Source organism: Mustela nivalis (assembly GCF_964662115.1).
Source record: "Mustela nivalis genome assembly, chromosome: 16".
Taxonomy (NCBI): domain Eukaryota; kingdom Metazoa; phylum Chordata; class Mammalia; order Carnivora; family Mustelidae; genus Mustela; species Mustela nivalis.
The window spans coordinates 31,088,100-31,110,915 of NC_139035.1; the positions used below are offsets into that span (position 1 = coordinate 31,088,100).

At 53.5% G+C, this 22,816-nt stretch overlaps 1 protein-coding gene and 1 long non-coding RNA gene across 11 annotated transcripts in view; both read right to left on the reverse strand.

Moving 5' to 3' along the window:
- Positions 1–22,816, reverse strand: part of LOC309850529 — a 510,333-nt gene that overhangs the window by 287,734 nt on the left and 199,783 nt on the right. The gene's annotated exons all lie outside the window — the stretch shown is intronic.
- Positions 16,630–22,816, reverse strand: part of DISP1 (dispatched RND transporter family member 1) — a 175,179-nt gene continuing 168,992 nt past the window's right edge. For all 10 annotated transcript variants that reach the window (XM_082704532.1, XM_082704525.1, XM_082704531.1 and 7 more), the window contains one exon: positions 16,630–20,201. In XM_082704532.1, coding sequence (XP_082560658.1) covers positions 16,653–20,201 — 3,549 coding nt within the window. In that variant the 3' untranslated portion in view covers positions 16,630–16,652. The remainder of the gene's footprint in view (positions 20,202–22,816) is intronic.

Here is a 22,816-nt window from a genome sequence, read left to right on the forward strand (position 1 = left end):
ATGAGGCCCAGAGATCCCACAGCCCTGACATCCACTTCAGGGGGCCCCTCAGATGCAGGCCTTCCCAGGGGGCAGGGTCCATAGGTTCAGCCCATGCCCTGCCTCACAGAATCTGAAGTGTGCTTGGCGGACCCCAGACCCCAGACTCCCTCTGTGACGGCCCCGAGCTACTTACAGGACTCGCATGGGACTTCTCCTCCAGGATGGTCTGTCCTAGCTACAGCCACCAGGCAGCTCTCTGTAGGTAGGGGACCAGAGCAAAGGCTCATGCAAGTCCACAGGGCACATGCGAGGCCCAGGCAACGCAGGGCAGGACCCTGCTGGCAGGGAAGGGGACCGCAGCCCCCCCTCCCTCACCTCCACCTTCTGCAGCACAGAATTCAAAATTCAAAATTGAACCTGGCCTGGATTCCAGTTGCCAAGAGGGTACATTTGTCAAGGCTAGAGAAAAGAACATGTCATGTTATGGCTTCTTGTAACAAAAGCTTAGATGTGGGCTCCTGCGCCAGGTCCTGTGCATGTCAGGGCACGTGTGCCCAGAACAGGGGAAGGACCTGCTCCCAGAGCCCACCCCTCAGTGATGGAGGCTGCTTGAGCTCAGTCAAGGTGTTGGATTTGAGGAGGCACATTTTTCCCGTGTTGGTCTGTGCCGGCCGCGTGTGCTGTGGTGCCCTTAGCTCTCCAGTGCCCTCATGCCATCCGTGGGCCCCCCAGTATCCTCCTCCCTCTTCCTTCCACACCCACCTGGGCTGTGGGTCTTCTCCTCCTTTTTTTTTTTTTATTAAAGATTTTATTTATTTGACAGACAGAGATCACAGGTAGTCAGAGAGGCAGAGAGAGAGAGAGAGGAGGAAGCAGGCTCCCCACTGAGCAGAGAGCCTGATGCGGGGCTTGATCCCAGGACCCGAGATCATGACCTGAGCCGAAGGCAGAGGCTCAACCCACTGAGCCACCGAGGCGCCCCATGGGTCTTCTTCTCCTGATTTGCAGCTGGGCCACTGTCCTTCCTGACCCTGCTGGAGTGCAGATGTCTCCCTGCATGACCCGGCGGGGCTCCTTCTACACCTCTCACCCAGCTCCTGCGGGTTCTTGGTGTTCTTGGTGTCTCTTTCACCCCAGACAGTGGCACCTCTGGTGGCCCCGTGGCTGGTTCTGTGTGGAGCAGGCATGGACCGACAAGCGCAAGTGGACACTAGTGTTTGGGGCGTCGGCTGGTGTCTGGGAGTCGGGGGCTCTGTGCTAGACCCGAGTTAGTGGAGAGTTCCTCTGTCCCAGGGGCAGTGTCCACACCTTCACAGTGGCCACAATGACGTGGAAGTGGCTGCCACTACCCATGCCCCACTCCCGGCGACAAGCCCACAGTCCCTTCCTCACCCCATAAGGCAGCACAAGGGCCAGTGAGGGGACAACACCAGCAAAAACCAGACATCAGACCAACCGGCCCGAATGCCCCATAGGATGGTCCCAATGGACCGTGTGCTTCTTCCCACAACATCCGACTGCAAGGGCTTTCCAGGGAACAAATGCACAGAAAGGGGCTGAACTGAGAGGTGAGGGTTCTGGAATGCTCCCTGGGAGGGAACTTACAATCCTAAGTGCCAAAATGCCCTGCACTGATTGGTGTCAGCATCTACGCCAGGAGGCACCATCTGTGCTGCCAGCCAGGGCCCAGCCGAGATGTCCGTCCCAACTGCACCTCACCAGACCCCACACGACTCCATCTTGACCTAATGGCCTCAGCATCGGCTGTCCCCAAGTGGGGCTGGGTTCAGAGGGACTGGTGGTAGGACTTCAACACTGTTACCCCTGCCACCAAGACTCCCCGTGAACCCCTGTCACCACGCCCCATCCCGACACACAAGGAAGCTCACACCTTCCTTTATGTTTCTGAGAAATGTTACGGCATCGAGTGGCAACCCCAGAGCATGTCTGATGTGTCCAAGGTCGGCTCTTGGCTCGGAACAACCTCTCAACTCAGGACAAGCCAGAGAGGAACGGGGAACCGGCCTGACCCAAGGCTTCTAAGGGTTGACCTTGGCCTCCCGGGCAGCCGGCAGCAGGACCGCGGTGACGCGGGCACCTCTACAGGCTGAAGGCCGGATGTACGGAGCTGCCTGATGGACTGAATGGCTACGGGCATTTGGGGTGTTTGGGTTGCTAAAAGGAGAATCCGTATTTTCGAGCTGGGGTTTTTGTTCCTGTTATGCTTTTGCCTAAAGATGGCAGGCTTGGAGGACAGATGTTGGAGCCACCACGTAAGCTGGACAAGTCCTTCTTTCAGGCCCATGTTCGGGGTGGGAACCATGACCAGAGTCATGTTCCCAGCCTGCCTGCTGTGCCCCTGGCACCCTCGGGGTGCTGCTCCCACTGTCGTCACCTCGTGATCCTGGGAGAGCTGGGAGGAGCAGACACTGCCTGCATTCTGTGTGCTGGGGCCACCAGGCAAGTCCTTCCTGGGAGGACGTGGATGTCCTGCAGAGCCACACGGAGAGCTCCTCCCGTGGCGTCAGATGCCGGCAGCAGAAAGGCCTCTGGGCTGGAAGCGAACCAGTCCTCTTCCCAGCAGAAGCCAGGAGTGTGAGGAGGACCAACCCTCAGGCCTCCATGTGACCCCCCCCACCCCGCCCTTCATCAGTAAAGGCCTCTCGGGAAAAGAGCTAAGGAAATAAAAAATCTCTGGATTTTCTGTCTGCTGCGGACCCTCTGGGCGCTCCCCCAGACCCCCCTGTGCCAAACCCAATTTTGCTCACACCCTGCAATCCACCCTGGCTGCCTCCCCTCCCCCAGGGCGCTGCCTGGCCTGGTCTTGCCCTGGCACTTGGCGCATCTGTAACTAGCATTTGGGGCGTTCACCGTGTCCGTGTGCCCAGACGGCAAGTCTCCTACAGTGGACACCTGCCCTCACCCACAGTCCACCGTGTGCCCTCAACAGTGGTGGGAGCACCAGTGAGCAAACTCTTTCCAGAAGGAGGATGGCACGGGGGAGCCTCTGCGGCCTCTGGACACTGGGGAGGGACTGGCATCTGCGCTGGACCTGCGCGGCCTCTGAGCGGAGTTGACTGGCCAAGGCCAAGGCTGATCAGGGCAAGCGGCTTCATCACCTGCCATCCAGGTTGGTTTACCACCGAGTGGCCACTCAGAGAGCAGTGAGTCATGCACTGGTTCTGGAAGCTTCAGAACCTGGAAGTAAGTCATGCACTTGTTCTGGAAACTTCTGCCTGAGGCAAACTTGTCACACACATTGGTTGGCTCGAGTAAGTCACATGGCCGTGTCTGAGCTTCATGGTCTTCCTCCTGTCCTTATCCTGTACTTCCCCATCTCGGGAAGCAGGCCTCAGGGAGAGCCTGGGGAGTGTGGGCTTGGCTTCCTGCTGTCACCGTGGCAGATGCCTGCCCTGCACACATTCAAGCGGGGGAGAAAGGAAGAGAGGGCCTTGAGCCCCATTTCCCCTGACACCCATGCGTTGGTCAGCACCAGGCCTGGAGCCCCAGCTGGAGCCTGTGGGGGCCACAGTCAACGTTTCCTTCTCCCAGCCCGGAGGCCTCAGGGAAGCAATTCCACAGACCCTGAGGCAAACCCTCTCTGCGGGCGTCCTTGCAGGGTCCTGGCCCCAGTCTGCTGCAGGCCAGGCCGGCCAGCTATTCGAGAAGTCCACACTCCCTAGTGGTGAGGGAGTGAGTCTCCAAGTGCTGGGTCTGTTCGCCCCAGGACAGCACGTGGGCTTTGTGGTGGCGCCGGCAGACGCTGCTTGCCTCCCTGGTGACCTGGCGAGCCTCTCTCCCTGACGTCCTGCCGGCTGGTTCTTGGCCGCAGCTGCAATGATTTCCTCATCTAGCGTCTGATATGAACTTATACAAGCTCCCTTCAAAATGCTTAGTTACCGTGTTTTTCTGAAACATGGAAGTGCGTCTTCCCAGCCACCCAAGCCCCCTGGGGAAGAAAGTAGAGGCTGGTAGTTCGTGCTGTGAACCTGGGTCCTGGAAAGGCCACCTGGGCTGGGGAGCTGTCTGCCCCCCTTGGAAGCCACAGGCAGGCTCGGTCCCGGGGACACAGCTTCCCTTGGCTTCTCCCGGCTCCTGCTCTTTGGCGGGGAGGGCTCAGGAGGCTCTTTGTCCTTTCATCTTTCACAATGGGCTAACGTGTGCCCTGGAGCTCCCGGTGGGTTTGCTGGGCTCCGAGCATGTGCACCTGTGCCTCTGACCCTGCATGAGTGAAGGGCAGAGAGATGTGCTCAGAGTGGCTGTCCAGGAGCATCCTGTGCAGACTCGCGCACTGGGGTCCCTTCACCACCACTCCTGCCAACTAGAGTGTGCTGGGTGTGGGGCTCGGCCCAGAGAGTCGAGCTCATGGTTGCCAGCTGGGGATTTCCCAGGCAGTGTTACCCTGATCTGCACACGCCCACGATGCTTGCTTCTAAACACTGGCCCACCCTGACCTTCCTCCAGACCCTTGGCCCACAGAGCCCGCACTTCATTGGGAGCTCTAACTTTTCTGTGAATTGTGCCACAAAGTCCATGCAGAATTCAGTCCTCCAGTGGCTGCTGGTGTGCCTGAGTCGTAAAGGGCGAGCATTGCTGTCTGCCCTCTGACCCACTGGAGGCTCCATCCTGCATGTGGTTTGAATGGAGGGCAGAGAGCGTGGGGAGTCAGTGAACATCACGTCCAGACCTGTGGCCCTCTGCTCCGTGGCACGTTAGAATTGCCCACTGATGCTTGAAGACACGGGTGCCCAGACCACATCCTGACCAGCAAAATCAGAATCTGTGCAAGAAGGACTCGGGCATAAGTGCGTTTCCACCCGGGCACATGGAGAAGCTGAGCCGCACACCAGGTGCACACACTTCACGTGGGGTCCTGCCCATGGGTGGGGTCTCCTCCCGTGGGGATCCTGGGTTTCCAATAAGCTCGAAGTCACGCTGCCGCCCATCCACACACCTCACCTCGAATTACAAGGCGCTCAATGACGTTCCAAACTTTCTGGAACTGCCCTGAGCACATTTCGTGACAGCTGCTCATGACAGCTAAGTCCCCTGTGATGCACAAAGCTGAGTTCAAGTGTGTGCGTCAATGATTGGAGAGAACAGAGTGCATTTCGAAGTGCCCAAGTGCTCGGTCCTTCTGATGCCCCACACAGCTCCGACCCCAGGGCCTGCTGACAACACTCAGTGTCTCCGCCGACAGAGCCACCTCTAAGGGCTCCTGCTGGGGCCATGCAAGCTCCGAGCTTGTCCTGCACCAGGGTGCATGTGGCGGGGGCAGCCTGGGTCTGGGAGCAGGGGAAGGCCATGGCTGGGGCTGCCGGGGACGGGGAGGGAGAAAAGCCTCTGTGGCGGCGAGTTCTGATGGCTCCCTTCCTGATAATCCGAAATCCTAACAGTGTGAAACCAGAGAAGTAGGTCCAGCTGTTTTTCACATCAAGTCCCCGTTGCAGCCCCCACTCCGTCCTTGCAGGACTGGGGGAGGTTCACCCCAGGCTCCCACCACAGCCCCTGCCCTGGAGACTCCCTGTTCACTAAGCATCCCTGCACTTGAGAGTCTTGTGGGGCCTCTGGATGGATGGACGGGAGCAGCTGCCTCCCTGGGAGACGGGGGCCAGGCTGCTCTGCAGGCACCATGTGACAGAGGCACAGGGCGTGCAGCCACCTTGGTGCCCTGCCAGCCCCGCGGGGGGCCTGCCCTGGGGTTCCATGGGGCATCTCACTTCCCGTCATGCTTGCGTTGTGCGGGCCAGGGCTGCAGGAGAAACCAGGGATGCCTGTCCTCCCTCCATAGGGTTCTGGGGCCAGGGACACAGCTTTGGTTCTGACCCGAGGTACATCCCGTGGGGTCTGCAGGCTGCCTTCTCCCTTAGGAGCCTGCTGCCTGCGGCCCGATGACAGACAATTGCACTTGGCCCTAGAACGTCTATGTCCAGGTCCCAGGAAAGGCGGCTGCATCACTTGAACCCAAACAGTGGTTAGGCCCCTGTCTGAGAATGTGGGGAAGCCTGCACATTATTGGAGTGAGCATGGCCCCGGGCAGGGGTGGTGCTGGGACTTGGGTGGCGCTCTCTCAGGAGAGCAGTGATGGAGCACCCGGCACAGGGACCCAGTGCTGCCGTCCCTTATATCCTGTCCAGGAACTAATTCTGGGGTGCAGGGGTTCAGGGGACCCTCCACTCCTGGCTTCACCTGCACACCCTTGGCAAATGCACAAGCTGACTGGGCCTCCCCAGATCCCTCCATCCACCAATGATCCCTGTCCCCAACCCCCCCGAGAGCCCTGCTCCCTAACCTCAGTTTACCTGCTAAGCACTTTCTCATGAAAACTCCAAAGGCTCAGATTTCAAAGCTGCTGAGAACAAGGGGAAGTGGTGTTCACAGCTAGGCAAAGCAGGTGCTGGGCAGCAGGTCTGAGATCCCGACGGGATGGGGGAAGCAGAGGCACACGGGGAGGAGCCCACCACTGGACTCCACCTCCCAGGCTTCTCGACCATGAGTGCCGCCGCCCTCCTCCTCTGATGGAGATACTGAGGATCATGGAGGCTCATGGAGCGAACGACCCTCTGCCATCCGGCTCAAAACAGGTCCTGAGCACACATCTCCCCACCCCTCGCCCCATCCCATGAGTTCTGACGTTGAAGAGAAAGCTCAGCAGTGGGTGGGAGGGAGGCAGGGCCGGCAGCCCCCAGATCAGTGTGGCCACCGGGGACTCCTGTCTCACCTGCCGGGAGCAGATCCTGAGAGCCCCCTCACCTCCTGTCCCCAGGCTTCCTACGGGAGCCCATGTTTATGGGAACTCGAGAGCCATGGAAGCTGTGAGGGACAGTTTCAGTGGAAACAAATTAATGTGAAAAGTCAGGTCCTTGGTCATGCACGGCACTTGGGGGACTCCTTCTGGTCGGGGGCCTTCAGACCTTCCTGTCTTGCTCTTCTTGTGCCTGGTTGTGGGGAAGGCCAGTGCTCTTGTGGGTCCATGTCACGTGGTCCCCTGCTTCCCTGCTGGTCCTGCTGGCCCCCTCGGCCCAGGCTGCCACCCAGACCCAGGAGGCACAGGTTCTTGTGGTCATGGGGTCCCCATGGGCCTGTCCCCCAGGGTCTCTGCAGAAGAGGGGCCAGTGTGGGAAGACCGTACATCCTGGCACACACAGACCCCATTCACGGCCCATGGTGTGCAGACAGGGTCACAGATGCCTGAGGCAGCAAGAGGGACTCTTCCCTCCTGCAGCCCAGACCAGACAGGCAAAGGGACCACCCCAGGTCTTACTGGTGTAGGCTGAGGCTGGAGTAGAAGCCCCTTGGCCCCCAGGACCCTGGCTTCCCTCTGTGCTCCCCCTGCAGGCCTGGCCTGGAGGGGACTGGGGGACACTCCCAGCCTTCCCGCTGGGAGAAGTCCTGAGAAGATGCAGAGCAGGGACCATCCTGTCACTAGTCAGGATGTCCCTTTCTTCCAGTTGGAAAGAAACAGCTCATTCAAGAAACTTCCGTGCCTGGGTGGCCTTCTGTTTACTCCTCCCAACCTGCTCTAGCCACAGAGAAGGAAGAGCGGTCCATTCTCTCTGCTTCCTGCTCGACCCCAAACAACTGTTTCCTAGGGCGGGGCAGATGCCACCAGGCCAGTGCCTGCGAGAAAGTGGGCAGGGGGTCCTTGACGCCAGTGGGCAGCAAGGTGATGAAAAGGGGCCCAGGCCCGCCTAAGGCAGGCGGCTCCCCTGCCTAAGCATCTCAAGGCCTGCAGAAGACAGGCCCCTCTGCATACCTTGCCCCTGAATCGGATGCGAATCCCGACAGGAAACTGACCGAGAGCACTGGCCACCCAGTCAGTGGACAGTGAGCAGTCCTTGCCAGAGGGAGGAGGTAGCAGGGGACCACCAAGAACCCAGTGGGCACAGCGTCCCCAACAAATGGTCAGCCTGTGTTGGCAGACAGTCACTACTCCCAGTCCTTGTTTTCCAGATGAGGCAGGGACCTACCGCATTTCTCCTCCTCTGACTTTCACCTCCAGAGTCCAGACCAATGGGTCAGTCCCCCCTTGGACAATGAGACTTCCCATTCAACATTCACTTGCTGCTTTTTCTGTCTTTATCTTTGCTTTAACAAAAAAAAAAAATGTCACTCATCACGGGAAGAAAATAATTCTGCCTCTAATGCCAATGAGGGCACAGACCTAGAGCACTGCTGGCTCTCACCATGCCCTTGATTCCTCGGGGCCCAGCCCTGACCTCCCAGCAAGCCAGTCGGGTGCTCCCAGCTCATCGTGGGTGGATGGGAGCCTGTCTCTCCTCATGCACAGCAACCGCGATACCCAGAATGTTCTCCCTACATCAGACCTCTGGATCTGCCCCATTTTCCATGTGGACAAAGAGCCAGTGAGGCCCTGCTGATGCTATTCCCAGTCCTTGCACTAATGGATTGTCTTGCCTTAGGGAAACAAAGGAATCTAAGCACATCTTCTTGTCTGTGTGCTCCCCCCTTTGTCCGTGGTCCTCTTCTTGGTCAGGTGGGCCAGCCTCATGGGGAAACTGCTGGGGGGTCAGGCAGAGTCCCTGCCTCCACCCCAGCAGGGGTGCCCTTTGGTGGAGCTGTCTATGCCATTGGCATTTGCTGGGGAAGTGGAAGTTTCAGAGGCTATGAGGTCCTGACATTGCTGCTAGGAAATTTAGGACAGTAGTTAACTTAAGGGTTCTGGGTAGAACTTCAAACCCTAAGTGAAATCCTAAACCTGGCAGAAGTCAGTATCTTGTGGAAGTGAAGACAAGGTGTTAGCAGGGATGTCTAATGTACCTGCCTGCATTTCGCTCCTTTCTCCATCCCCTCAATGGGGCCGAGACTGAGCCCACCAGGAAGCCCCTTCCCTGCGCCCCCCCACATTGTGTTGAGTAGGGCCCTGAGCTGCACCAGACAGAACCTATCCTGGCTGGTTTTCAAAGCACCGCACTTCTTAAGGGACATCAGGAAACTCACTGAAATCTTGCAAGGGCTGGAGTTGAGGGCACCAACCTTCCAGGAACAAGGTGGGTACCTCCCTGAAGAACGGCTGTGGTCCGGGAGCTACCAACCACCATCCGCAAAACCCAGGATCACCTGCATTTGCGGAGGTGCCTGTCCCTGCTGGTGTGATTCTGACAGGACTGGCCAAGCCCATGCCTACAGCCCTGGGGCAGGAGGGCTGGGCATATCTTCTGGACAGAAAGCAGGTTCCCAGCAGTGGCGAAGCTTTCCAAGTAGGCACAGACTGTTAAACTTTGGGGGTGCCCAATGGTGGACAAAGCCTGACACACACGCAGGATTCCCCTTTCTGCAAATCCTTGGGTGAGGTGAGTCTAGGCTCGAGCCCCCACAGCAGAAGCCGGTTCAGTGTTTACATTTAGAGCATCCAAAGAAGTCTACTGAGGAAAGGATTTGGATCACAGCCTTCCGAGATCATGTGTGAGCAACCATCACAATAGTCCTCAGCTGTTAGCAATGGCCACTTAACCTTCCAAGTGTGTGCATCGCCACCCCCAGTGCTGGCAGCAGCCAGGTGGGCTGCGTCTGGGAGTCCAAGGACACCCCTTGCTGAAAGCCCAGCTCTGCAGCTACATTTCCCGATCTCTTGCCCTCAGTTTGCACATCCATAAAGTACGATTGTGTGCTGACTTCAACAGGTCATTAAAGGCTGGACGGATGGTGGGTGAAAAGGGACACTTTCCAGGATTCCCCGCCCCTTCCCCTTCCTTTCTTCCACCTCAAGTCAGCATTTCTGCCCCTCAGGCATCAAGGATTTTCTTATTTAAAAAATACCTACAACAGGAGCACCTGGGTGACTCAGAGGGTTAAAGCCGCTGCCTTCGGCTCGGGTCATGATCCCAGGGTCCTGGGATGGAGGCCCACATCGGGCTCTCTGCTCAGCAGGGAGCCTGCTTCCTCCTCTCTCTCTCTCTGCCTGCCTCTCTGCCTACTTGTGATCACTGTCTGTCAAGTGGATAAATAAAATCTTAAAAAAAAAAAAACCCTACAACAAATTAAGTAAAAATGACCTATATTCCAGGCACATTGAGAAAATATATACAATAAATATACATGTAACATGAAATTACTCTTTTGTTAGTAATTAGTCCCTCACTGGACTCTATGCCCCAAAGGGAGCCTCTGCTACATGTTTTCTATCAATGTGAACATTTTATTTGAAACTCTGTTTTTTCCACTTAATAAACCTTGGGTATCTTTCCAGGTCAGCTTATAAATACCCATGTCATATTTTTTTTTTTAAAGATTTTATTTTATTTATTTATCAGAGGCGGGGGGAGAGAGCGAGCATAGGCAGACAGAGTGGCAGCAGAGGCAGAGGGAGAAGCAGGCTCCCTGCTGAGCAAGGAGCCCGATGTGGGACTCGATCCCAGGACGCTGGGATCATGACCTGAGCCGAAGGCAGCTGCTCAACCAACTGAGCCACCCAGGCGTCCCACCCATGTCATATTTTTAAGGACAACACAAAGAATTCCATAGTTATATTGAGTGAAAACAGTGATGTGACTTCTAGAACATAAGTAAATGCCACTTATTTAAAACCCAGTGATGTCCCAGGGAGATGGACTAGAGCAGGATGAAGCCTTCATTATCTTGTGGCATCTGCACAAACACCCATATGGGAGACCCCACACGTGCACATCTACATTCTCTACACTACGCACACCAGCTGTTGCAGTGGCAGACAGACAGCGTCAGTGTGATGTAGAGCTGGCGAACAACCCTCTGGGGCTGTGCTCTGCGTAAAAGCATCTCATGCATCTTGTCCACTGAGTCTTTGCTGTTCTGTGAGGACAGCATCACCAACTTTGGTTTATGGATGTGGAAGCTGAGGTCCTGCTCTTCATCCTAGGTCTTCCAAATCCCTCCATCTTTTGTTCATACCAGGAGACTCTAGAATGCTCAAGACACTGAACCATTGTCCCGATACCTTCATATCTCCCATTTGAACAGAAGTCTTCTTATGCAGTTACCTGTTTTGCAAATCCCCCCCCCTTTTTTTTTCTTGGAGGGTGTAAGATCTGCTTAAGGGCAAAAGCTTCCAGAAGGCAGAAGCTGTATATTGTCAGAGGTGTTCTCTCACGCCCTGCACGTCACAGCACTCAGTGAGTCTGTGTGGCTTTGGCACGACAGGGTGCCCTGCTAGAGTGCTGCAGTTCTGTCTCTCAAGGAGTTCTGTATGTAATGAGGGACACAGATAATCAGGTGATTGCAACACCAGGCAGAGGATGCTAACTGTAAGCCAGTGCTATAGGGACCCCAGGTTGGTTCCGTGTGACCCCCAGGACCCCACACTGCATAAAGGACCCACCCACCTGATTTTCCAAAGACCCAAGAATGACTCCAAAACACAAAGGACCGAAAAACCTCCCTCCTGCCCTGAATGGGCTCAAGAATCCAGAGGAGTTCTCCCACCCAGAGTGGTTTGCAATAATCAATGTGCAGATGAGAAAAATCAGTTTTTGTCTCCAAGGCATGATCTGTCCCTAAATTGTTTTCTGAGTCATGGTTATTTAGAGGAGGGACTGAATTTTGTCCCAAAGTTTGCTTTTCTAACCTCTGCTCTCTCTTGGATGGTCAAGTGCCATGTGATTTGTCATGGTTGGCGGGGAATCATCCACAGAAAGGAAGACTCCCTGTCTGGCATTCGAAGCCTGGGCTCTGTGATAGAAATATCCAACCACTGAAGATCATCCAGTCCATCTCTCTCCCCATCTGGCACGCACAGTACAGGAAGGAACAGGCACCTGTGCATCAGCCTGAATGAGGGCATCCCAGAGATTTCGTGCTTCCAAAGCCTTCTCCAGATCTCTGCACGAGCAGCTTTGCTGAAGGAAAGAGAAGCTGTGGCTTTGCATCCTGCCACCCTTGAAGGCACCACTGTGTGCAGCTCATGATCGCTGCTGGGACGCAGGGAACCAGAGGACACCAGTGGACCCCAGAGCCGCCCAAGGAGGGTCATGGCTTTGGGTGGGAAGCAGCCCACAAAGTTCATGCTTAGGACCCTTTAAAAATAGATGCTGTTTCACTCTTCTCAACCAGTGTTTAAACACTGGATAATGTTTGGGGCGCCTGGGTGGCTCAGGGGGTTAAGCCTCTGCCTTCGGCTCAGGTCGTGATCTCAGGGTCCTGGGATCGAGCCCCGCATCAGGCTCTCTGCTCAGCGGGGAGCCTGCTTCCCCCCTTCTCTCTCTCTGCCTGCCTCTCTCCCTACTTGCGGTCTCTCTCTCTCTCTGTCCAATAAATAAATAAAAACTTTTAAAAAAATAAAAAAAGAACATTGGATAAGGTTTTGCCTTGAGATACTCCTGGACTGCTCGGCGTCAGTGAGGTGGCAGCAAGGTGAGAGCTCACAGCAGGGTCTCAAACTGGAGCTTGGCTTCCTCACACAGGTTAAACAGGTCTTATAACCTCTCTCAGATGGACTTACTTAGCAAATCCTTTCCCCTTTAAGTGCAGAAAGCTAAACTTAAGTTCACAGATCAAAAATGTCCAATTAGTGGTTAAAGGCTTAGTTGTGACTTGGCCACAGATTAAAACCAGATCTTGTAGGAATCTTACTGGGCTCCAAAGAAAAACATCTCTTGCTAAAAACAGTCTGCCCCTTCATGTTTTAGATGATGTAGATCACATTATACAAAGTTATGTGGAAAAAATGTGAATAGAAGGGCAGACATCAAAGTTTAGCTATTCCGGTTGATTTGAGCACAGGAAGTGTCGTCCCCGAGTCTCGGACAGTTCCAGGCAGGGCTCCCACCCTGACCCACAACAGGATGCATGCATGTCCCATTTCTGACGTCTGGTGGGAACAGTGGGGGCATTGACTGGTAAGCCAACATTGGCTTAAATCCCCAAATACAGCTCCTCATAACCATGTGGGCCACTGACTGACCTTCTTACTCAAATTAAAAGTACATGGTTCTCAAGGTTACTGAATGTCCTGGCCAGGCAGAGCACTCCTGAGTGTAGAACATTGCTTTGTGCCCTACTGTCCCTAAATCCGTGAGCTGCCCCAGATCTCAGAGGGGCTTTGCTGACATGCCGCAGACACCCGTCAGTCCCCAACAGCACGCCGCCCTTGCTGCGCTCATGCATACTGAGTGCTCAGGGGAGTGGAGGGCATGGCACAGACCCTTGTGACACACTGTGCTTTCTAAAGCTTATGAGAGCAGTAGTTAGACTCTTGTATTTTATCCCCCCATGAAAAATCCTAAATTTGGGCAGTTAAAGCATTAAGAACAAAAGATACAAGATTTTACCGACCAACCATAGATAGTCATTACTGATCTTTTCCCTGTAGATTTATAGGAAATGTGACACATATTTATAGGAAATGAAACATGGAGGAAAGTGGCTATTTTACGAAAAACACTGCAGATTAATATGACAATTGGACATAACAAACTGAATGTTGGCAAACATTCTGGAAAGATGCGTAATGGTATAATAGGTATTTGAACATGATAGTATATTCTGCATTAAAAAAAAAAAAATCCCTTCCTGATTTCAACAAATTTCTAAGTTCACAGCTGTGTCTCAATTTTATGAAAAAAATCTAGTTAAGTCTTTTGGATGTTTTTTACATGGATGTAATCTTTTCCTTCTAAAATGACTCTGCTGGGGCACCTGGGTGGCTTGGTGGGTTAAAGCCTCTGCCTTCAGCTCAGGTCATGATCCCAGGGTCCTGGGATCGAGCTCCACATCCGGCTCTCTGCTCAGTGGGGAGCCTGCTTCCTCCTCTGACTGCCTCTCTGCCTACTTGTAATCTGTGTCAAATAAATAAATAAAATCTTTAAAAAAACAAATAAAATGACTCTGCTCATTAAAGAGAAGACACAGCTATTTTCAATCATGATTTCCTCGTATTTCATTCAGAACTGTCCTAACCACCGGAGGAAAGATGGTTTCCATGGGAGACCAGGTGAGTCAGGACTATCACCCGATCTTCTGTAAGACCCCATCTTCAAACCACCAGCTGCAATAGTTTCAAAGCCAGAACGATGAAGGCTGCAGCAGAGGGTGATAAAGAAACTGCACAGAACAAGAGCGGAGCACCGCCTCAGACAACAGCAGTTCAAAGCAGGGAACGAATGCGTGCGGATACGGCCTGCGACTCTTCACTGACGCGCTGTGCGCTTGGGGCCTGTCCCGCTTTTCCATTGACTCGAGATGGAAGAGGTGACTCTGTAGGGAAGAAGTGACGGATGAATCTGGGAACACGGGCTCGAACCTGAAAGTACATTTTGTCATAAATACTGTCGAACAACAAGTACTTCCCAGGGAAAGCATTCTTTCCTCATGTGTAACTTAACCGCTTACCTGCTTTACAATTATCCACAAGGAGACCGTGGATGGAATTTCTCTGTGAGACAAAATGAAAATAGGGTCCCTTTGCTGCCCAGTAATGAGGAATTAAAAAAAAAAAAAAAAGATTTCTAGTGCCAGCTACCAAACTCTTTAAGAAATTCCTGCATGAAAAATATAGGCAGTTCAAAGCCTCAAATTGGCAGATGTAACCCACTTGGGTTTACAGCCACACTCAAGGTTCAGGGTAATGAGGCAGAGCGGAGGAAAGACGGGCCCATGGCTCCTGGAGCCAGAGCAGGTGCGGCAGGCTGACTGTGGGGCTGGCCAAGGGATTGGGGGACAGAGGACCCCTCCCTTCTTGGCTTCCCTGACAGCCTTTCAGGGAGACTGTTCAGAAGTGTGTCTCAGATCATCCTTAAACTCAGTCTGTGTCCGTGCTGCCATAAGGCTGCTTTGGGTCACCACACTTCACAGTTACAGGTTTTCACAGGAAAAATAAGGAGTCCTCTTTTCAAACATTCTCTCACTTACCCTCTTCCTCTAACAGAGCCGAGTGCACTGAGGATGGACAGAAGCAGCTCAGCGTCCACACCAGGCCTGAAAGGTGGGTTCCCTCCACACTGCATGAGGTTCAGCAGTGACGTCTGAGCCACGCGTTACTTCTGTCCCCAAGAGAACAGACAGGAGCACCGCTCAGCTCTCCCCTCGGGGCCTTCAGACAGGCAGGGGTTGTCCGGATGGCTCTCAGTCAGCGTCTGAACAGCTTAAGAGCCTGTGGGGGAAGAGCAGTGGAGGGAGCAGAGATGCCGTGGCAGGACATCTCCAGGGATACCGCATGGCAAGATTGGAGGTGTGTTTTCGCTGCAGACAATGGAAGGACCAATGGGTAGAAAAGCCACAGGACAACAGACTGCAGTGAGCCAGGGAGTCAGGTAGGGAATCCCTTGTCACCGAATAATGGAGAAGCCAGAAAGCTACTTATTAGAAAGGTGGGTTGGCGTCAGGGAACATAAGGTCCTTTCCAACGCCTAACAGCTTCCTTTAGGCCCTAGAATAATTGGATCCAATTTGGAAAACAATTCTCAGAAAATAAGCAATATGGCTTTTGGAAAGAATGTTGTTATTAAAAACATTTCCAGGGGCGCTTGGGTGCCTCAATCGGTCAAGCATCTGCTTTTGGCTCAGGTCATGATCTCAGAGTCCTGAGATCAAGTCCTGTGTCTGGCTCCCTGAGGGAGCCAGTTTCTCCCCTGCCTGACATTCCCCTGCTTGTGCTCTTCCTCTCTCTCTCTGTCAAATAAATAAATAAAAATCTTAACACATTTCCACCCACTCTCTTGGGAGGACCAAAATAGAGGCAGGAACATGGGTGCAGTGGCACAAGGAGGCCACCTGCCCTGGATCTCGGGCCCCAGATCGATGTGACGGCAGAGGTGGTGGAGCTTCATGGGGCACCCTCACCCTGGGAGCTTCCAGGGCCCATGGGCTGTCTCCCCCGTGCCTGTCCACGTGTGCCTGACCCCACCAAGTGCAGCGCTGCTCCTCTCCAGGCATAACATACGTGAGGCGAGGATGGTGCACTCACCTTCTGAGTGACCAGACATAAGACCTGAATGCTGTGCTTTTGGGTCAAAGTGAGTCACTGGCTTCACAAAAGTTCTACTCATGCAAACAGGAAGAAAGCACCATTAATATGCATAGCAATTAATATAAATTTTAGTATGTAGTTCCTGAATCCCACCAAAGTATCTCTATCACAATCAGTGTTTATCTTGGGCCATTGGAAGTCGGAATGACTGCACCCCAGTCAGGGTATCAGGTGAGCAGGGTGGCCAGAGAGACCCCATGCTTCTGGAAGCTTCTGACTCTGCACCTGGGGCTCACTGCAACTGCACAGCAAAGACGCCGGCCAGCACTCAGCAAGCTGAGCATCAAGGTTAAAAAAAACAAAAACAAAAACACAAAAAAACCACCTGTTCGATCAGCCAACACTGATGGAATATGTTTGTTGACTGTTCATACAGGATATGAAAACACCCCATGATTTTTTTTTTAAGATTTTATTTATTTATTTGACAGAGATCACAAGTAGGCAGAGAGGCAGGCAGAGAGAGAGAGAGAGAGAAGGAAGCAGGCTCCCCGCTGAGCAGAGAGCCCGATGCGGGACTCAATCCCAGGACCCTGAGATCATGACCTGAGCCGAAGGCAGCGGCTTAACCCACTGAGCCACCCAGGCACCCACACCCCATGATTTTTAATGAAGTGAAGCCCATTTCCTTCCCAAACTTCTGGATTTCACTGTTCCATTTCAAAGGAACAATTGAGAGGCACTGATTTAGAATTTAACACTGTATTTATTAGAGTGTTTTTATTAACAAACTTTCACTAGAAAGTTCTGAGTGTGTCAGTGCAGGGGGCACACTGGCTTCACACTCCAGCATCTGATGGCCTGCACACCCGCACGTCACCCGGACCCCTCGGCCACAGCTCTGGGGGTCATTAGGGCAGCACCGGGCGTCCCCTGTGCAGTGGTTAAACACGGGTTTTGGTTCATTCTGATTTAAATATTTGGAGTCCTGTGACAGGCATGGCTCAGCTTTCCTTTCTGCCTCATCTGCCGGACCCCCCGGACCCAAGCCCTTGTTCATGGCCCCTCTGCTGCCCTCCATGTTCCTGAAGTCTCTGTCTCTGGAGAGTCCCCTTTGGCTGTTCTCGGGATCATAGCTGGGTTTTTGTAAAGACCCGGGGCTTCTGTGAACACAGGATGGAGGCTCTGGGGTCTGTGGACTGGGCTCTTCTGTGCCCTGGACACCATGGACATTGGTCTTGCCGACTTTCTCCTGGACCTGCACGTGCTGTGCCGGGTGGATAAAGAGGCCTGTGGGCAGGGGGGTCTGCACTCCCAGCTGTCGGGCTCTGCCCTGCAGGCAGGGGCAGTGGCGGATGTGTGGGACAGCGCATACAAAGCCTTCGGGGGCTTTCTGCACGTGCACAAAGCTGTTAGCGGCAGCACATCGGGTGCACAGGCCATCGCCTGCCTGTACACAAGCATGCGGGCTGGGGCTCAAGTGTCTGTAGGCGTTTGGGCAACGACACTGCTGATTCAGAGAGAAGAAGTGACACAGGGTGTGCTGCTCGAGAGCGGGTGGGAAGGAGACAGGGCTGGTTTCCTGTTTGGAGCTCGGACTGTAAGCGGCTTGCACAGGCGGCCCCAGACTCTTGGCCTGGCTGCTGAAATACTCGGAGCAGATGTGGGTCTCCTCATAAGCTGCCTTATCAGATGTGGAGCAGCTGTGGGATGCCAGGGGCTCTAACTCGTAAAACTCCTGCTCCATGTCAGATTTCTGGGCTCTGGGGTCAAAGTGATAATCACTCACGGCACGTGCTTTACTCTGTCCCTTGTCAGCAGGGGTCGCGGACAGGGCGTGAGAGAATGCACTGCACTGCAGCTTCCTGGGCAGCGGAATCTGCCCACAGGTGCCCTGTGGCCCGAGGCAGCGGCACATGCACTGGAAAAAGAAGGTGGCAAAGGCCCAGCTGATGCACATGATGAGCATCATGAAGGCGCCCAGCTGGGTGTACGCCAGAACTGTGGACGGCATCATCATGGCCCCCGCCACAAAGGTGGTCAGCGCAGCCATAGCAATGGCAGAGCCCATGCGGCTCAGGGAGAAGATCACCTTCCCCTCCCGGTCGGCATCTGGGGCCAGGCGGTAAGCGACCCCGTAGTGGACAGCAAAATCAACGGATAGGCCAACAGCCACTGAGATGATGACAGACTCCAGGACGTTCAGCTCCCAGCCCAGCAGGACAAGAGAGCCGACAGTGACGAATATGGTCCCGGCAATGGAGATGATGGCATACAGGCTAATGATGACATTCCAGGTGGTGAGCAGCATGACGCTGAAGGCCACAGCCACGGAAAGCCCCATGGCAATGAGCGTGCCATCGGAGAGGCTGTCCTGGAGGTCATAGAACTCCAGGTTGCTGACGAACCAGCCATTGCTGAGGCCCTCGGGGGCCGAGCTGAGCTCCCGGGAGATCCACGTGTCCACCTCCTTGTAGAACTGGTGCATCTTCTCATAGGCCAGTGTGAAGAGGTAGGTGCTCTGGAACTCCAGCACGACCGCCCGGATGGTATCATTGACATCGAACCGTGGTCCCGGGGTCTTGCTGTCCAGATGGTAGCCGGTACTTCTCTCCAGCTCCATTATGGCCCTCTTGATGCATAGCTCGAAGATCTCCTGTTTGTAGGGGAAGCTCCAGCGCCGGCAGCACAGATACAGGGCAGGCTCATCGCAGTCCTGGTTCTCCATCCACTGCTTGAATGTCTCGATGAAGCAGCTGGTGAAGTCCTGCTCCTCCGTCTGGTAGAAGAAAGTCTGGTTTCTCAGCTTCTGACAGAAGTGCAGGATCCAGACCTGGGAAGCTGGGCTTGCGATGTTAAAGCTGCCATCCAGCACCAGCTTCCCCTTACTCTTGGGGTTCAGAGGGTCTCCGTTGTCTTCTGGGGACACGCCCCAGACCACAGTGATGGGCATGTGCAGCTCCTCCCCACGGTGGACACGCTCAAACATGAAGAGCTTCTTGTACTCGGCATCGTAGCGCTCAAAGGGATGGGAGGGCCTGAAGAGCTGAAACTCAGACAGCTCCAGGGATGGCAGCTTCATCTTGGGGTTCACACACACAACATAGGCCCCGCCCACGGTCAGGGCCAGGAACCACAGCAGCCAAAGGTAGCGGAACTTAATGACGATGCATGGCAGCACCTTCTCAAAAAAAATGCGCGAGGCTTCTGAAATAGCTAAGAGCACCCTGTGGCATGTCTGGCGGGCCACTGTCCAGCAGCTCTTGCCCTCAAAGACCTGCTGAGGTGGCTTCTTGAAGCAGCCGAACATGTTGAGGAGGTAGCGCTCATGCAGGACGACAACGGCTGGGAGCCATGTGACCATCAGCACATAGTTCACCAGGATGGCAGTCCCCGCGTACACGCCGAAGCAGCGGATGGCAGTGATGTTGCTTACATAGTTGGCGTAGAAGGCGGCGGCTGTGGTGAAGCTGGTGACAAACATGGACAGTGCCGCGTGCTGCAGAGTGATGCCCACTGTTTCCGTAGTCGCTGCGTGTGGCCGGTCGAACTTGGTGTAGCTCCACACATCACATAGGACAAATGCATCGTCTGCACCAATTCCAACCAGAATAACAAGCGCGGTGAGGTTCATGAAAGGGAAGAACTCGAAGTTGAACACCACACGGTAGAGGAAATAGGAGACGATGAGGGAGCTGATGACGGCGAACATGGTCATCAGTGTGATGAACAGGGACCTGGTGTAGGTGCACATGACCAGGAGGACCAGCAGGACCGCAATGGCCGGGTAGGTGGTATCTGTCAGCAGGTAGTCCTGGAACAGGCTGTGTTTGATGCCGAATTCAATGCCCGCCACAGTGGTAACACCGTCTGAGCCATTCCAGTGCTCGAAGTTGTCCAGGTAGATGTCCATCATGCTCTCCCCCTTCTCTGTGGGAGAAAAGAGCATGCTGTACTTGAGAGCCGGCACGGAGGGGCTAGCTGTCTGCGCGGTTAGGAAGTCCTTGTCCACCAGGTAGTGCAGGATCTGGTAGACCGCGTTGTACTTGGTGCATTTGCGAGGTACACCCGTGCACTTGAGCTGCCCCTTTCTCCTGGCGCCCGCGTCCCAGCAGTCGGGCTCCAGGGTGCCATTGTGGTAATGCTTGGCACATGCGCGCACCAGCTTCAGGGTGTGAGACACGTCTCGCTCCACGATCTTCTGGCAGGACGACCTGTTGTTGAGGATGGCGATGTAGTTCCCCAGTGTCCAGCTGGGGCAGCAGGATGCGGCCGTGGTCCTCTGGCACAGGTCACCGAACTGCGGGTGGGATCTAATCTGCAGAGGGAGACATGCGGAGACCGGAGTTTACAAACGCTTCACCCAGAGGCCCGAATTAAAGCGGCCTTGAGGGGCAGGTTAAATAGCTATCCTCCGGGGCGCCTGGGTGGCTCAGTGGGTTAAGCCACTGCCTTCGGCTCAGGTCATGATCTCAGGGTCCTGGGATCGAGTCCCGCAACAGGCTCTCTGCTCCACAGGGAGCCTGCTTCTTCCTCTCTCTCTCTGCCTGCCTCTCTGCCTACTTGTGATCTCTCTCTGTCAAATAAAAAAATAAAATCTTTAAAAAAAAAAAATAGCTATCCTCCTAGTTAGGTGTCAGTTGGGAACAGGTAGCTGTCCCCCAGACCCGCCGGAGGCTTCCCTCCAGACAGCAAACTGCTCAGCGTGCAGGGGACCCAATGCTGGCTTGGTTTTAAGGAGAACACAGCAGTAGTAGCTCTTTAGGAAATAGGCCTTTTCCAAGTTACTTTAAAAGGCAATGAAAAGGACAGGCCTTGGGCTCACGTATGGAAACTACAGGATTAATTTAAGAGAACGGTTGTCTGACTGATGGAGGAAACAGATTGGTGGCTTTGTCTAAAACTTCTGGTTATCGGCATGAAATTTTTGGTGACAAAGGTAATATATCTCAACCAACTTAGATGGAAGCAAAGATGATATTCCCCCAGAAAGCTATCAGTGAGCCCCCAGGTGACATGGTGAGAACTGATGTTAGGGGTGCACGAGAGACCAGGGGTGAAATGGTTTCCTGAGAAATGAGCAGAACAGGGCAAGGGTCCTAAATTACAACAGTTTGCATATCTGATTAACAAAATATTTAGGTAGGAGTTGATTTCTTCCACTTCCTTCAAAACTTATTGGAGCTGGCTGAAACTCTCTGGGTTTTGGTGATGTGGGATCTGCTGCGTGGTCGCTGTAGGATGGCTCTGGGTCTGGTGTGGACAGTGCCTTTCTTACAGCTGTTCCTGGAGGCCTTTCTTCTCTGGCTGCTCTTGTTACAGCAAACTCAAAACTGACTCCAATGCCAAGGGTGGGGTTGCTGGAATATGGCAGAGCCTTCACAACTTGGTACAAATCTGTAACTGTGAGAGCGGCCCCTCTTTCCTGAGGTTGAGTTTAGGAACTATGTCCAGAGCTTTTCTGTAGAAAGCAATCACTCATTTCTATTTACCAAAGGCTGCTCCAGGGAGGAGACTCCAAAGTTCAGAAAGGGCATGAGTGTGTTTCCTCTGCCGTGATTAAACTACTCTCTACCTTTATTAAAGCTGACTCTATCAATCATAGGGATCATTGGCACAAATAGTCTTGGGAACTTAGAATGATCCCAGAACCCTGTTCCCAGTACCCCTCGAAGGCCGGGCTGTCAAGCCGCTTCAGTGGTACCAGTCCTGGGGGCGGGTACAGAGGACAAAACACTGCCCATGTACAGCAAGAGTTGGAGCTGGGCGACCCCCAGGGGGAGTCATTATACTAGTCTACCTCTGCATACATTTAAAAATTTCCATAATAAAGCATTTTAAAAGGGCACGCTTTCGAAGGTAGAAACAGATGAGCCAAAAGGGTTATTATTCAAGTATACTAAAATGTTTACTTTAACAAAGGCTTGATTTTCAGCTCATTTCTAAAGAGCAATAATTATTCGACATTCTATAACACAGGATGATTAATATTTAATTAAATTTAAAATAAATGTATTATATATTATTTAAAATAATTTATTTAATTTTAAAATAAAATTAATAAACATATTCACACGTGCTAAGTCGGGTGAAACGGAACCACCTAATAATAAGTAACAGAAAACCCTGGGATAGCACCGTTCTGGGTTTTGTGGCAGATAACTAGTTCCCATCCCACAAAGAAGTATCACACAAGTCCCTGGAGTCAGCCTGGTGAGTGAGAAGAAAGGGGATACAGCCTCAGCACTGGGCAGTCTCAGAAGGAGGAAAATGATCACGTCTGTTACAAAGCCTGCCACCAGCTTCACACCTGTAGTTGCTTAAAGAACCAAATGTTAATGGTAAAGGGAACAGGGTTGCCAGCCAAAGCCTGGAAAGAAATGACTTCAAATAACCTTTTCAAATAGTGGCAGGGTTTGCATATGAGCATGACCAAAGATTAAAAAGTTAGACAAGATAAATGCCGACCAAAGGCATATCAAAACTAGAATCTAGTGAGCCACTGAGCACCAGTCCTCCAGTTCACAGGTATAGTTGGTTGATGGACAACCTTCCATACAGTCCTCGAGGACTCTGCCAGAGTTAGAAACAAGGACAGAGAAAAGATGCTGTGACTGATACTTTTTACCCTGAGCTGGGTGACAACACCCTGAATCTAATGGAAGGGAGCCCCAGAGACTGTATAGGCTCCCATGGAGGAAAACCCTGTATTGTCATCCATCCATCCACCCACCCATCATCCATCCATCCATCCATCCACCATCCAGCCACCATCTATCCACCTATCCATCCACCATCCACCCATCCACCAATCCACCATCCATCCATTCACCTATCCACCGATCCATCCACCATCCACCACCATCCATCCATCCATCCATCCATCCATCCACCATCCACCCATCCACCATCCATCCATTCACCTATCTACCC